Source organism: Fukomys damarensis, unplaced genomic scaffold, assembly GCF_012274545.1.
Source record: "Fukomys damarensis isolate Sample0158 unplaced genomic scaffold, DMR_v1.0_HiC HiC_scaffold_35, whole genome shotgun sequence".
NCBI lineage: Eukaryota > Metazoa > Chordata > Mammalia > Rodentia > Bathyergidae > Fukomys > Fukomys damarensis.
The window spans coordinates 14280503-14296296 of record NW_022900947.1 but is presented as its reverse complement, the minus strand read 5'-3'; the positions used below and the strand labels follow the sequence as shown (position 1 = coordinate 14296296).

At 38.1% G+C, this 15794-nt stretch overlaps 1 protein-coding gene and 1 non-coding gene across 8 annotated transcripts in view; both read right to left on the bottom strand.

The window, feature by feature from the left end:
- Slit2 (slit guidance ligand 2) overlaps positions 1 to 15794 on the bottom strand; it is a 338504-nt gene that overhangs the window by 8817 nt on the left and 313893 nt on the right. For all 7 annotated transcript variants that reach the window (XM_033758794.1, XM_010610428.3, XM_033758796.1 and 4 more), the window contains 4 exons: positions 13467 to 13604; positions 13132 to 13372; positions 12019 to 12149; positions 1810 to 1964 (listed from right to left, as the gene is read on the bottom strand). In XM_033758794.1, coding sequence (XP_033614685.1) covers positions 1810 to 1964; positions 12019 to 12149; positions 13132 to 13372; positions 13467 to 13604 — 665 coding nt within the window. The remainder of the gene's footprint in view (positions 1 to 1809; positions 1965 to 12018; positions 12150 to 13131; positions 13373 to 13466; positions 13605 to 15794) is intronic.
- Positions 10047 to 10149, bottom strand: LOC117284309. Its single transcript, XR_004515377.1, has one exon. It is a non-coding gene; the product is annotated as a U6 spliceosomal RNA (small nuclear RNA).

Here is a 15794-nt window from a genome sequence, read left to right as displayed (position 1 = left end):
TTTTTTTTTTTTTTTTGTAGCGGGGAATGAACTTGGGTCCTTGCGCTTGCAAGGCAGGCCACCGAACCGCTGAGTTAAATCCCCAGCCCATCTGCTGTTTGTTAAGAGGTGAGTGACAGCAGGGGGCTTTGGAGTCAGACAGACCTGGATTTAAATAAAGTGTGTACCACTACCACATATAGCCTTGAGAACTGCGACGTGTTATAAAGTCCCCCAGGCAGTTCCCCAAGGATGGCAAAACAGAGAAAATATGACTTACTTCCTAAGGTCCCCAAGGATTAAGATTGTACAAGAGGTACTGTGTCAGTCACATAGCACATGCTCAATAGATGTAATCTCCTTTCTTTCAAATCACATTTGGGATAGTTTCACCCATCCCAAAGCGACCCTGTTAACTGGAGTACAAGGAAAAATGGAGAGTTTCAAGTAAAATTTTAATGAGTTTCATAGTTGTGATTCCCATGAATTAATGATATAAGCCAACTTGCTGAGTAGACTCAGTATGCAACTTGGATCACAATGCACTGTGTATTGTTACTGGAAAATGCACCTGCATTCTTTACTTTCCTGGAGACATTTATTGTTTTCTTCATATCCTTTATGTATCCATTATCTTAGTTCCTAGCTCATGATAGGTGTTCCATAATATTTATAGGAAACCTTGAGTTGTTTCTAAAACTTCCAACTCTAAGTGTTACAATTTCCCAGTATTGAAATTGCTGAAAGTAGAAGCATTCTGGGCTTAGAGGACAATTTCAAGGAATGCCTTCAAGGAAGGCTTTATGGGAATTAAGGTAATGGTGCAGCACCCTAGAGTTGCTACTGTGCAAAGAATGAAGTGAATTTTACGAAAATAGCTGTCTTGATGAAGAAATCAGGTGCACTGACAGAGCTTTGCTTAGTTATCTATAAAATGAATTTCATCAACTCCATTTAATATAATTTAATGGCATGCATCTCAATTTAACATCACCTCCTTTCTTACTCCTTTCCCTCAGATTTGAAATGCATTTTTTCAGTTTGTACTTGCTCCTCCAGATAAAGCCAAGAGTGAACGTTCCCTCTTTTGTAGGTCTTTTCTTCTGGGATCCTTAAAACCTATCCTTAAACTTATTTCCCTCATGTCCTTACTCATCTTCCTTCTCATTGCTCAAAAATAAAGCCAAGCATCTTCACTCCGCCATTTCCAGCCCTAACCTCCCTTCCCATTCTCCTCTATTGTTCATGACCTTAAGGACTTTGCTAAGCAGATCTCCTTCCTAGCTCAATGCAATCCGTAAAAGTTTAAAGTCTCTCATTAATCATTTGTGATTCATTGACAGTCACCCTATCTTCTTCATGAATGAGGGGCTGGTAGTGCAAGAACTCTCGCAAATTGGCATCTGACAGAGCTTGCCTCCTGGGAGCTGGGGTGTGGTCATACCCACTGCCCTGTTTGTATTCGCTTGTTTCATAATTTTCTTCATTGTCTGTTTTGACCGCTAACAAATGTTCTTCTTCAACAGGCCAAATAAATGTGTAATCAACTGATATGATGAGTAAATCAACTAACATGTTCCGGGCAGAAAGGAAATACTACCTGACCCTCTCTATCCCAATGATACATTTAGCTTGACCCAGAGTCAGGATTACCAACTGTTCCCTTAACACCTACCCGACACTAGCTCTGTTCCGCTCCTGCTGCCCACCTCTCTGTGATAGGTGTCTTGGTCAATGACAACGACACCAGGCATCAATAACTGTAGTGTTATTCCATGATGAGAGTCACCTCAGTGTTTGGGGGTCCACTGAATGTAGAAGAAAGCTTACCTCCTACGTAAAGCGGGGAGTCGAAACTCAGGGTGGACTGCTGTGACAAGTTGGTGATGATCTTGGGGCTTCCTCCATCCACAGAGAGGGACAGGCTCTGATCCAGGGCGAGCAGCTCCACAATGTGGAAGTTTCCATCATTGATGGTCTCCACGCTACAATGGAAGCGAAACTTAGCTGGTCTTCGATTTGCCTTTTATTAAAGTGCAACTACAATAAATACTACTTAGGAAGAGACATTCAGAGCTGATATTAAGGAAGTTGATTTTGGAGGGCTTCCTTAAAATTAGGAATTTTAATCAAAATTTGTATTACTGCATATGTGCAGTACATAGTGATTAGAGTCATCGTGGAGAGTTGGCATGCCTACATAAGCATATCTTATTTTTACTCTCCCAAATTAATCTTTTTAAGGGATATATTCGAGGAGATATCAATCCAAGTTCTCAGGAACTGGACCTAAGAGTAGTTCTCCCACTGAGAGAATAAATTGGATAATTTATTTATTATCTAGCCACATTCTCTCAATTATGAATGGTAACATACATTTGCTTTTAAGTGCCACAAAAGTGCCACATGATAAGATACTGTCACTGCAACAACATTAGAAAGACCTGGAACCTATACCAGTGCCAAATGGACTCTAGTGACACTGACAGTAGGGGATTTATGGAAGGGATTTACAGATCTCTTAATAGTGTATGTTGGGACTTAGAAGAATCAAGCATACACAACAATATAGGAAGAACCGACCTGGTAGGATCTTTGTACTTGTAAAAACTTGTAAATTGATAATATACCTTTAATTACTGTACAGTTTTCAGAGGCATGCCCATCAGGTGACATTACAGGAAAAACGTCTTTGCTCAGGATAAAGATGGGAATAACAGGTGAAAGAAAATGCTTAACAGAGTCCTGTCTAAGGAGTCTGGCAATAAGAAGTGTTAATCCAGTCTTCTATAACATTAAAGAGCAATGCCTATCCGTTAGTACCTGCTGCCCCCTAAACTCTTGCGAGGGCTTACAAAACTCATAAAATCTTTAAAAAGTATAAAAATTAAGAAACTGAAGTGAAGAAAACTAAAGATGCAAAATAAGACGAAGTTTGTGGTGCAACGTGTGAATTGGTGCTATATGACTTTAAATTATAGTTACAAATCTATCTCTGATGTTATAGTAGATGAAGCAGCTCACAGGGAAATGGAGGAAAATGAAACCAATAACAGTGCCGTGTCAAAATATACTCACTTTCGCTACACTGGCAGAAGATGGCAGAATAGAAATTGGGGTAAAGAATGATTGTGAACATTAAAGATCTAACACAATGGAATATTTTCTGGAAAGATAGAAAAGAGGTTCCAAAGGGATGTGCAGGAGCACATGGCTGAGAGATTAGACCTAAATGTGAATCATTAATATTTCCTAAGCAAGATGACTGCTTAAACTTCCAGGCATTGACATTTAAATGTGCAAAAAGGTCAAGCCTGGAAAAATGACAGAAAAATGTATTAACATTTTTGCACAATTCTTATCCCACAGTCTAGTCATGTTCTACTGTTTGTTGACTAAGAATAAAAGGTTTTTGATTTGAGGACATTTCTGCAGAAATGGAAAAGCATTAAAAGTTACTTTGCTTTAGATAGTTAAATGAGTTCATATGTGGAGTGAGCTTTAATAACCCAGCGCGGGTGTCAATTATTTAAAAATGAACTTTAGAAATAATAATTAATGGTTTTGTCTTCTACATATTTACTTGTCCTACAACTATAACCATTAAATCTAGATTAAGAGGAACAATAGTCTAGGATGTTACTTACTAAATAACACTGCATATCAACTGTTATTGGTCTTAACTATGATTCTCTTCTAAAGAGACACAGTTGTGTTACTAGCTTGTTGTTAAGCATTGAGTTTCTGGAGTCAGAAAAATCTGGATGAGTTCTGGTTCCTGCATTTATTAAATATTTGAACTTTGACAAGATATTTGATTATTAATGCACTTCAGTTTCTCCTTTATTAAATCCTAGTAAATATTTCTCCATCCTATGGCTAATTTGAAAACTATATGAAATAATTTTATAAAATTCATAGCATGGTCAACTTTAAGGTTAGATATTAGTGTCACTATCACCATCATCACCTTCACCAGCATATCAATAAATAATTCTATAGTATTTTTACACTTTTTCAGGAAAAATTTAAATTCAAATTTTTATAAAAGCATTAATTATAAGATAATGCTAAAGACTTATAGAAATAAAATAACTTCTTCAACGTATGACTTGTCAAAGTTACTAAAAGTTTTAGAGTAAAGCATTAAAATAGAGATGTACATAAAGAGAGTAGAAACAAATTTCTTTTTTCTTTGTGGTCACAAACACCTTTCTAAATGATTATGTATGGATAGTCCATGGATAGTGACCTCAATTAGATTTTAAATATTAATAATGAGGCATCCCTTTTGCTTTTAAAATTGTAAATAAAAGATCTATATATACACACTGAGGAATGGGGTTTTGGTCACACATTGATTTTAGACAATCAATCCAGCTGGGTCAGTGTTCCTGACAGAGTCTGGTGCAGCACAGTCAAACGGCTCAAGACCTGGAAGGTTTTCTGCCTTAATGCTGTGGTTCTGGCTGGGAAGCAAGAGGTAGATCCTTTCTTCAACTCACTTTACTCCTTTATTGGCTTCTTTGTTCCATTTTGTTTTAGGTACAAGTTTTAACTCTAATTGTAAGCTTCTTTAAATAAGGGCAATATATTATTTATGTCTCTAGTCCTTAATGTATCCCGCAGAGTGCCTGGGAAACAATGTTCAATAAATATACACTGAGTACATAAAAAGAGATGTATTAGAAACAACAGGGAGTTTTACAAGTAATATGAACTCGATTTTCATTATCTATAATTAATAGGCTGAAGTTTACTTAGGATGGGATCTTTTGAAAGACTTGTTTTGTTGAGAATTTTGGAATTTTCCATGGCAGTATCTTGAAGAACAATGCTGAGAGACATACCTTGTTCAGCTTGATCCAGTTGTGCTGTATGTGTGATTCTGAGTAAATGCGGCCCCATGTTTCCTTATCAGAGTAATACTAGCCATAACAGTAGAGGATTCTACAGCACATAATATTGGCCAGGTACAGTCCTGGAGCTTTACAGGGGTCATTTCATTTAAACCTCACAAGATTTAGGCACTTATGGTACCCAAGGTGACACAGTTGTTAATAGCTAATCAGATTTGAAGCCAGATTACCTCACTCAGGCATATGTGCTTTTAATTATTATGCACTGCTTTTTCAATTAAACAAAATCTGAAAAGCACCTATAACTATACCAATTATGTTTTGTCACTGGTGTTAAGCCCTTAATATATGACATCTTTCTCCAGTAGCCCAGGAATAGTCACATAACAAGTAACTTTACACGATGATTGCACAACTTGGTGTGTTTTCTAAAAAAATATTTTTTAAAAAGAGCAATAATCTTTTAATGTTAAGTTTGGAGGTTATATAATTATAACTTTATATTCTGGCCTGATGTTGGCCTTTTAACATGTAAGTATGCCCACATTCACACTTTCAGATTCTTTGTATTATAAGGTGATACAGTGTGCATGGGTCAGAAGAGACTATGGAAAGAGTTGATATAGTATTCTAAATTTGCCTTCCCAGCTGTCTTCCTTAACATGAGATGAACCGGGTGGGGGCAGGGGGCTGTCCCACAATCCTTTGTCTATGTACATTTTTAAAAGAAAAGCAATGACTGACACATCGCTTGTTAGACTGCAAGACTGAGCTATCATGGGTTTTGCTTTCTATCATACTTGGCTCTTGACACATCCACTTGCAGTGCAGAATGTCTTTTCCAGTTCTGATAAGTACTGGTAAGTTCTCTTTCACCAGTCCCTGGGTAACTATATATCTGATGACTCACGAAAAGTAGCAAGCAAACCACTTAACTTTGAGATTATCCACTGGGCACATAAATTTCACTTACTACCATTATTATGTAATTTAGTTTTACTACACTCATCTATTACCTGAGATTTTGTTTTGTTGAATTCTAGACTGTAAAAAGATACATCGAAAACACACAATTTCTCAACCATGCCTTTGGTTTGCTACATAAGAAAGAGCTTTAAAATTTAGGGCTTAACAGAAAAGAGGGCCGCCTCTAAAATACTTTTTCTTCATGTGTGTAGCACCCACTAACAATGACACTTTTTATATTTCTACACTAACCACAAATATTACATTATTTCAGTAGCTTAATAAGCATAAAATTTCGTTTTTGCTTATAGGAATGCCAGCTTTTTTTCCTTACAAATTGAAAAGATTTGGTGGCACAGTTCACATAATGGAATAGGACTCTAAAATCAGAGAAAAATCAACTGGTCATCTCTAAAATATTTCACCCATAAAGTGGGGATGATAATAAAAATGTCTCTGCCTATGTAAAGGATTAGGAAGTCACATGAGTTTAAAGGTATTTATGCCTAATGTACCCCAAAGAGTTCTTCATGAGAAAGTTTTCTAAAATAACTTATGAAGTAATATATTCTAACCGGTGGTTTTGAAGCAGATTATTTTAAATAATAGAAAATAGAAACAGTAAAATAGAAAGGAAGCTTTCCAGTTGAACATACAGTGGGGTCACATGTGAGGCAGAAAGGTCTCTTTGGATATTTATTTATCAGTATTTGGGTATCCGAGCATGAGGCACGCCCATGGCCATCAGCGCAACGGATGACCTGGATCTGGTCTGCGCTACACTCAGAGGAAGCGGCTTTGAATTTGCTCCTCCCAGTTCTTCAAACCGCACGTGGAGAAGAGATTAGGACTCCCGAGGAAATGGGAGCACCAAGAGGAGGAACAACCCACCCAAGTTTATAAAGCAAATGGTGGCGGTGACTCCCAAATGACGGATCAAAATGGCTGACTGTGAAGACCTCTTCCAGACTCCGTCTACTGTCTGCCTCCCCAGTGAGACTGAGCAGTATGGGAGCAGATTCTGTTTCTGTCCAAGTCTGTTTTTTTTTCCTTCCTTCCTCTGTCTTTTCTCTTTTCCTTCTTTCCCTCCTCTCAGTCCCATGCCTTTCTCTTTCAGTCTCCCTCCCTCCTTCCCTTTCTTCCTGTCATTCTTTCCTTAAAAAGAACCTAGGTAGGACATTCCAAAAGCTCTGTGCTCACCCAAGTTTAGCTGAGCAGGAGGCAGTAGAAAGTGACTCTACACAGAAAACTGATTAGTGCACAGTATTATCTTGCACATTATTCTCATGGTTCATACAATTTCCTAATTTTTAAACAGTAGTTAACAATGCTTTCAAAGAAGCTAGCTGATTTGGAAAATGACATTAGTTTGAAAATAAAGAAGGAAGTATATTTTTCATTAAGAACTTTTGCTATAAAGTTTTTCCCCTTTCTTTTAAGAGAGTTATTTTGAAAGGCAGTAAATTATCAGGCCACTTGAGAAAAAAATGCATTACTCCATCTATGTCTAAGGGCTTGTGTCTGATGTAAACTTTAAGGTCAGACAGCTATTCATTCAGTCATTTGGGGCATTGCTTCTGAGTCTCCTTTATGCTATTCTCTATGCACTGTAAAAATCAGGCATGTTCTGCATTTACTCTGTTGTTTGTCAGCTCGTTTCATTTCTGTTGTTGCTAGTAAGGGTCCTTTATTCAGCAGGGTGTTGACAAATGTTTACAAGTTGGCTCTTTGGAAAAAAGAAAAGAGCACAGATCTGTAACATTTGTTGATTTCTGTGACGGAAAAACTCCCAACATCGCTGATTTCAAGATGACACCAGGAATGTCTACAACGGAACTTGGATGTGGGAAGAAACGTGCATTATCAGCTCTCAAAACACAGCTTGAGTACATTACTTTTAGAGGAACCGCTCTCAAAGTGTAGTCCCTGGAAAATAACATCACCAGGGAACTGGTTAAAAATGAAAATTCTTGGGCCCTCTGAAGACCTACTAAATCAAGAAACAACAAGTGCGGCCCAGCACACTTGTTCTACGCCCTGCCTACACGCCCAGTGCCGGGACGTGTCCATCTCTGACTTAGACTGGAGATAGGAAATGACAAAAGAGGCACACAACCTTCATTTAATTGCTAAAAGAATAATTACTACAACTTGTAATGTTTAAAAATGCACTTTAAACTACATTTAATTACTGTACTTATTTTTAAAAAGTACCTTAGTTTCCAAAGAAGATATCTGGTTTGAAAAGGACATTAATTTGAATCTAAAGAAAGGGGCATATATCTTATATTAATAACTTTATTAAAAATGTCCTTTTATCTAAAGAAGAAAGTCACTTTGAAGGACTGCAAATCATCACTCCGAGTATAATTCCATTAAATAATTTTTCTCATACTGATTTATTTCAAACAATAACTAGTACCCAAAATGAAGTAATTTAAACTAAAAATACCCAATAGAAACAATATATTAATGTATGAGTACTTTCCGCCAACTTACCAGATTTCATTTTACTAAATAAAATCCATTTTCTTTTTTTCTTTTTTGGGGTAGAGGGGATCAAACTCAGGGACTTGCACTTGCAAGGCAGGTGGTAGAACCACTGAGCTAAATCCCCAGCCCTAAAATCCATTTTCTTAAGGTTGAAAAACGAATTAAAAGTGTATAAAATAGACTGATATATACATTTATTTCTAATAGCACAGTACATATGCATAATTTAGAAAACAATGGTTTATCAAAGAAAATTAATAAAACCTGAAATCATGGTAATGAAATTGAGCTTTAACTGGATAAGTTTTGTGAAATAATGTGTAAATATTCTCTTTTAAAACATCACTATGATGTATTTTTGACAACTATATATAAGTTGGAAATGAATCATGATTAAAAAATTTAATCCAACCAAGCTTTATGTTTACTCAGTAATTTAAGGGAAACCTCGTCGCAACAGTGATATAGATGAATTTTATGATAGAGAAGTGGTACCTTTCCTCAAAGATTTTGCACTTTTTAAGACCTAGCAAGGTTAGAGGCCATGACATTTTGTGACATTTGGACAGAAGCCAGGAAATTAGCTGGAGCAGACTTGAGATTTGAGACAAACTGAAGTGAAGGGAAGAAAAGGATTAAGGGTAAATCCAATACACCTGTGATGCCCAAGACACTAGGGATGCCTTTTAATGAATAAAGAATGTGATGGGAACACATGTTCTTATGAGGAAAATGAAAGGAATTCAGTTTGAAACATTCTGAATTTATGAAACCAGTCGCTGTCATCAGTTACTATTTGCCATGCACTATTCTGGAGGTTATACAAATAATTTTATGAATTTAACAAACAATAAAATGAGTCAAATAATAAAATTCTCACTGAAATCTCTAAAGTATGACTCTATTTTATTATATTCATGTATTAGCTGATGCCCAGAAGCCAACAGTTTGTCCAAGACACACAGTTAACTGAAGCAGAGCAGGGACTCAGAACAACACAGAGTCCCGCAGCACTGGTTCTTTTTCATTATCTCATTTGTGGTGATAACATTCGAGTAGTCCAAATCAAAATGGCATCAGGTGGTATTCATGGCAAACCCTTGCTTCTACCACATTCTTTCCTCTCCTAATTTTTCTTTATGAGATCACATGGAAATATGATTTGTGTGTTTTTTCATCCTCCTTTGATACTGTTCTGCTTTATTTTTTCTTTTTAACTGAGTGATGTAGTTGGAAATCTTTCAATATCATACATATACTTTTCTCCCTCATTCCTTCCCCTCTACCTTCTTACTTCCTTGTTTCTTTTTTTTTTTCATTGAGTTTGTTGGTACTTTGTAGGTATACAGTATACTAACATCCATAACTGGGATCTTGTACCTTTAAGTGACAGGTCTTGGTTCTCATTTTTTCCCCTTATCCCTGCCCTCCCTTCACCCCCTACTCCCTTCCCTATTTACAAAGACTTTGCTGTCATTTTTTTCCTTTTCTCATATTTTTTCTTTTCCCTTGCTTCCTTTCCCCTATGCTTCCCACTTCTACACCTTTAGCCCTTTTCTCCCTATTTCACCTCAGTTATACAATTTGAACCTTATTTACACTTTTAGTTTTTCACACCAGAGAAACTATTCAGTATTTACATGTGTCCTATTTATTTCACGTAAGAGTAGGGCCTCAGTATGCATCCATTTTCCAATAAATGATTGTAGCTTCTCATTCTTGATGGCTGAGTAGTACTCCATTTTATATAAAAATATGGAACGCTTTGCGAATTTGCATGTCATCCTTGTGCAGGGACCATGCTAATCTTCTCTCATTCCAATTTTAGTATATGTGCTGCCTAAGGGAGCACTTTCTTTCCCTTCTTCTTTCCTTCTTTACTTTTTTGTATATTAATTGCTTTGATACACTATATATATAATTAAAATAAATTCATATTATGCTATAAAGATCTGCCTATCTGAATTCTAGGTAATTATTTTTTTATCTTCTTTTACTAAAAAGTAATGCAACAGCTTTTCCCAAATGTTGTCTCATACATTACAAAGGCAAAAATTAAAGTTAAGTTTGCCATGGGCCTCCTCACACAATATTTCTCTACTACAAGATCTTCCAGCAGAAAAATGGACTTCTCACATCTAATGAAGAACATCAACACGGCATGCTTTTATAAATGTCACAGGGAAGATACGCTCAATTTTTGTTAGGCAAAGATGGCAATGAACATAAAACCATTTCAAAACTAGTTCTTTATCTGGGTATAATAACCTAGGTTTCTACAATTTATCTAAAACTATTTTCAATGTCTTTCATGTGCATGGTAGCTTTAATAAGCCAACCGTAAAACTTACACCATAGTTTCTGGGAACTTCATGCTGTTTCATTATCATCAAGAAATAAAAATGAAGCGCCTATTTATGCAATCTTTTTATGAGCTAAAACACATTGAACCTACGTAATTTAAAGCCTAATAATACCTAAAGTGTCGGCACGGGTTCATAACCATTTGGCAGTGAAATAATTATTGTATTCTTCTTGGAGACCAATAATTTTGTATCTGTTCCCACACTCTCATGGTTCTATGTGTGGTAGTTCACTATAAACAGGACTTGACTGAATTCTAATCTCGGCTACACTTGGCATCTACGTTCCTGGACCTACTTATAAAGGGTCCAGGAAGAGGCAAGACTTGAAAGAACATTTGTATATAGAAGAATAAGATGCCAGCCACTAGTTCCACTTTATGTTAAAATCAATGTCTGGTCACTTGCTGCCAGTGTGTTTGGCCTACAGATGTGTTTTTACAAATATGTGGCATTTAAAAACATGAATCAGTATTTAAAAGAGAAAGCTTTATATGTAAAACACACACACACGCACACACACACAAAAACACACATACATATGCACACAGAGGTTTTTTGCCTTTCTTAGAAAAACCAGCAGTCTGGCACAACCTAGGTCCATATTTTCAGATGGAAGTGTCGCGGGAGAGCCGAGTTCTGATGTGACAGAGATTAGCTTTTAGTTTGCTGCAGTCAGAACCACTCCGGTTACACAGCCTGTGACAGGGCTCTTTGTAACAAAGGTTTACTTATCTGAAAAGTTAAATCTCTTAAAGAATAAAAGAGTAAGCCCATAGGCTTTCCCGGCACTCGTCTTGTTTCGTTCTCTGCAGTCTTCCTGCATAGAGAGCTGGTGTTGACCCTAAGGCTCTCAGAAACCCTGCTGCACAGGTGAGTGCATCCTCCGAAGTTCATGTGTGGGGAACCTGACCCCCGGGCAGCAGTGTTGACAGCAGGGGCCTTGAAGAAATGAGTAGCTCATGAGGGCTGTGAATGCACTGATGCTGGTATCGGGGCAGTGCTGGGAAAGTTATTGTGCAATCCTGATAGAAGAATGAGTTTGGGCCCCTTGTTTGTGTGTGTGTGTGCTCTGCTTCCTGACATCCACCACAGGTTAGTGTAGCTAAAAACCCTCGGTCGATGGATGTGCACCTCTTGACCTTGGACTTCCTTGCCTCTGGGACTGTAAAAAGTAAATCAGATTTCCACTCCTTATAAATGACACAAAGTGAAATGTTCTGTTACAGCGGCACAAACCAGACTAAGACTCCTGCTGTAGCCAAATTCTTCTCTCCCCTCCCCATTATGAAATTATAGAGAAGAAGCTCTTCCTTAAACAGTTTTTCCACCTTTACAAGTAACTGAGAGGCCTTCACCTGTAAATGGCAGAAGCTGGGAGAGAGCCAGTGTCATAGCTGGCCCGAACGCGCCCTCGGTACAGTTCCACGGCAATGTGGTCTTTGTCACCTTTATAGAGGAGGATACCACTGTCTTCATCTGTGGCAATCTGGTAGGGAGAAGCCTTGGCATTACTGGGGTGTACAGCAAGCAAGTGTATTTCAGCAAAAAAAAAAAAAAAAAAAAAAAAAAAAAAAAAAAAAAAAAAAAAAAAAAAAAAAAAAAAAAAAAAAAAAAAAGACTAAGCACAATGAGCGGGTTTTACTTTGGCTTATCTTTTTCTTTGCGGCTAGAAGAAAATAATGCCTACTGAAAACTCCACTTGAAGGGAAACTGGTCTGCAGATAACTCTGTGGTATAGAGACTCATAAAAAATGGACAATGAACAAGGGAGACTTCACTGAACATACTGGACATGCTCAGAGCTTTCTCTGCTGGAGATTTCCCTACTCTTTCTTCTCCTGTCATCGACCTTATTTTTGGCCTATACTAAATGTAACTGTATACAGCAAGTTTGATTTTCATAACTTATATTAGAATTCCTCATACTGATGCATACTGCATGCTTGCTTACCAGGTAAACTGGTAGCCACAATTTGTCCTGTATTGCTACATTGACCACCACTAATCTAGTAAAACATCTTTTTCCTAGAGTAGAAGAGACTTGTTTAAAGGGTGTCTTAGCAGAAAGACTCAAAATTGAAGGCTGTGAATTTCATTCCAGTTTTAGGTTCTGGATAAACAGCTGTTCTGCCTCAGCTCTTCCCTTCTTAGCGGTGAGTCTCCTAAGAAAAGTCTCAGAGGCTGAAATGCAGAGCCATAAAATGAATGGATAAAATACTTCTACTCAAGCATAAAAAGGAGATGCATTCTTTGTTGCTGTATTTTTTCAAGCTCAAAAGCAGGTAGTGAATAAAAATACCAGAGAGCAAAATTACCAAAGCTTTGCACACAAGGAGAATTTTCTGAGTGTGCCATGCAGTTGTGAACCAGCTATTTAAGAAACACTGCCATTTACAAGCTACCTGCATGTTCATTCTTTCAAGCTGAATTTGGTTAATGATCATATCCGCTGGACATGGACCTCTCACCTGAAGAGTAATGTTTGTCTGAGGCCGAACCTTGGCTGAAGGAATCTGAAGATAAGACTCTTTGTTCACAAAATTCACACTGACCAGTTTTTCACACTTCTCCCCTTGGTAGCCAGGCAAACACTGACAGATTGGCTCGTTTATCCGGATGATACACTGAGCTCCATTCTGACAATCAAAATTATCACAGGGGCTGGTCCGAGGGAGGACCATGGGTGGAGAGAACTCACAGAATAAGCCACTGAAGAATAAGGAGGAAAAAACATGTTAGGTTTCATGAGGTTTGAGTCCTGGAAGACTTCACTCTAAATGTAAATGTGTACTTCTGCCTTTACCTGTAACCTTCAGGGCAGATACACGTGTAGCCATTCACTGCATCAGTGCAGTGTGCACCATTTTTACACTTGTTATCTTGGCAATCATCAAAGTCAATGTCACAGTGCTCACCGATGTATCCTGGTGTGCAGTCACACCTGTTTGAACAAGCAGGTAAAGTTTCAAATGCAACAGCTGAATTCCACTGAGAAACAATGACATTAGTTTAAAAAAAACTTAGAATGGTCTCCTGGCAAAAGTAATGGGTGACTAGGAAATAGCACTGGCTACAAAGCATGGCATAGTTTTCTCTGACTTGTCAATGGATCAGTGGCTTTATCTCTTTGGTCCTGAGTATATTTTCCATACTGAGGGGCCACTGTCCAGATAATAACAGAATGATGGAACCAGGGTTTCACTCCTCTCCCCTGACTCCTTCTCATTCTTGTTTCCCTCCCCTTCTCCCTATTTTACTTGCAGTAAATTTTATTTTCAGTTCTGCCCATTTCATTGGACTGTAGGGATGACAGAAGTACTATGTTGCAAAATTTATCAAGAATATTAAGAACACCTTTAAAATAAATAATATTGTAGTTTTCCCATAGTGACTAAATGTGCTGAGACAAAATATTACTTTGAGAAAACCAGATTAATATCGGATAAGTTAATTCTCAGTAAAACTAGATGAGTATTTTGACAACTCAGGGCAGGCCTGACAGGATGAGACAGGGGATGTGATGCAGAATTTCACGGCTTGGTTTTTAGCAGTTCACTTTCATTAAGAAGAGGGAGAGCGGCTACAGTTGCACTGATGACGAAGAAGGTAATGATGCAGCCAAACATTTCCTGAGCACTTCCTCTGGGCCAGCTTCCGTTTCAACCACTTGGCCCTTTTTGGTTCATTGTGTCTGCTCTGCAGCCACTGACGATATTGCTATACCTGCTGTACAGGTGGAGAGAGATGAAGTACCTAGCCCAAACATACTCAGCTGCTCCGGACCATAGGCAGGAATTAAACCCAAGCAATAAGACAAGGCAGCCTGAATTTTCTAGCTGCTGCACTCTGTTGGATAATTAGTTTCACAAGATTTCCTTAAAAACACATGCTTCTCCGATGCGGGCCATTTCCCAAGCTTTGCCATCAAGTAACACCAATATGGAAAACCAATGAGGAAAAACCACTATGGTACATGGAGCAGTTTTCATCTACTGCACTCCACACCCAGTTTCACTTTCTACAGTTTAAGTTACTTGTGGTAAAAAATAAACAATTACAAGCTCTTAATTAGGCAGCATTGTTAGTGATGATATGCTATTCTATCCTCTTCCTTTTTGCTCTGAATGTGAATCACTCCTTTGTCCTGTGTATCCATGCTGTATAGGCTACCTACACAATTGTAACTTAGTAACTACGTCTGAAAGTTACATATAAAATGTAAAATGCTCCTCAAAAGTCTCATGCTCTAAGGTGGGGCCTAGATGGAGGGTGTGGTTCACTGCCTTCATGACCTGGAAGGATGTGTACTTGCTCTTGAATCCTTCCATCTCTTTGCTTCCTTCTCTTCTCTGCACTTTGCCTTGAGTTGAGGAGCTTTCCTCCACCAGGCCCTTCCACTATGGCACTTCTGTCTTGGAGCCAACTGAAGACGGACTGAATCCTCTAAAAACCAAAATGTACATCTCCTTCTTTAAGTAGAGATGTCATGCGTTTTTGGCAAGCAACAGGAAAGTGATTAATATACACTGTTTTTGCTCAGGTAGCCCTCACATCATGGCCTGATACTGTGTCCCAGTGCTTGTCTCATTCATCTGACTTCAGGTACTCCATCATCTCACATTAGCTCAAGAAGATGGGCAAACAGAACAATGAGATATTCTGAGAAAAAGAGCCAGATTTCATTTACATAACTTTTATTGCAGTATGTTGTTATAATTGTTCAATTTATTATTAGCTATTATTAATCTTTTCCCAAGTCTAATTTATAAATTCAACTTTAGCAAAGATAGGTATATAGAGAGCTGCTTTCTGTCAGGGGTTTCCGGCATCCCCTGGAACTCAGAGTTTCCTCTGTGGACAAGTGTGCAATACTACCTGTGCTGCACATGCACGGGAACTGTGGGTGCCCGCAGGCATCCCCACAGGGGGAGGGAGAGGCTCAGGAGGCCTCTCAGTTTCCATTCTTCCCCATTCTCTCCTGTTGGGTTTCTATGACTGTTTCTGCTTTGGATTTTTTTTTTTTTTTTTGGTACTGGGGATCGAACTTGGGACCTTGTACTTGCAAGGCAGGCAGTGGCACCACTAAGCCAAATCCCCAGCCCTGGTGATAAGAATTTTTAAGCTACTTTAT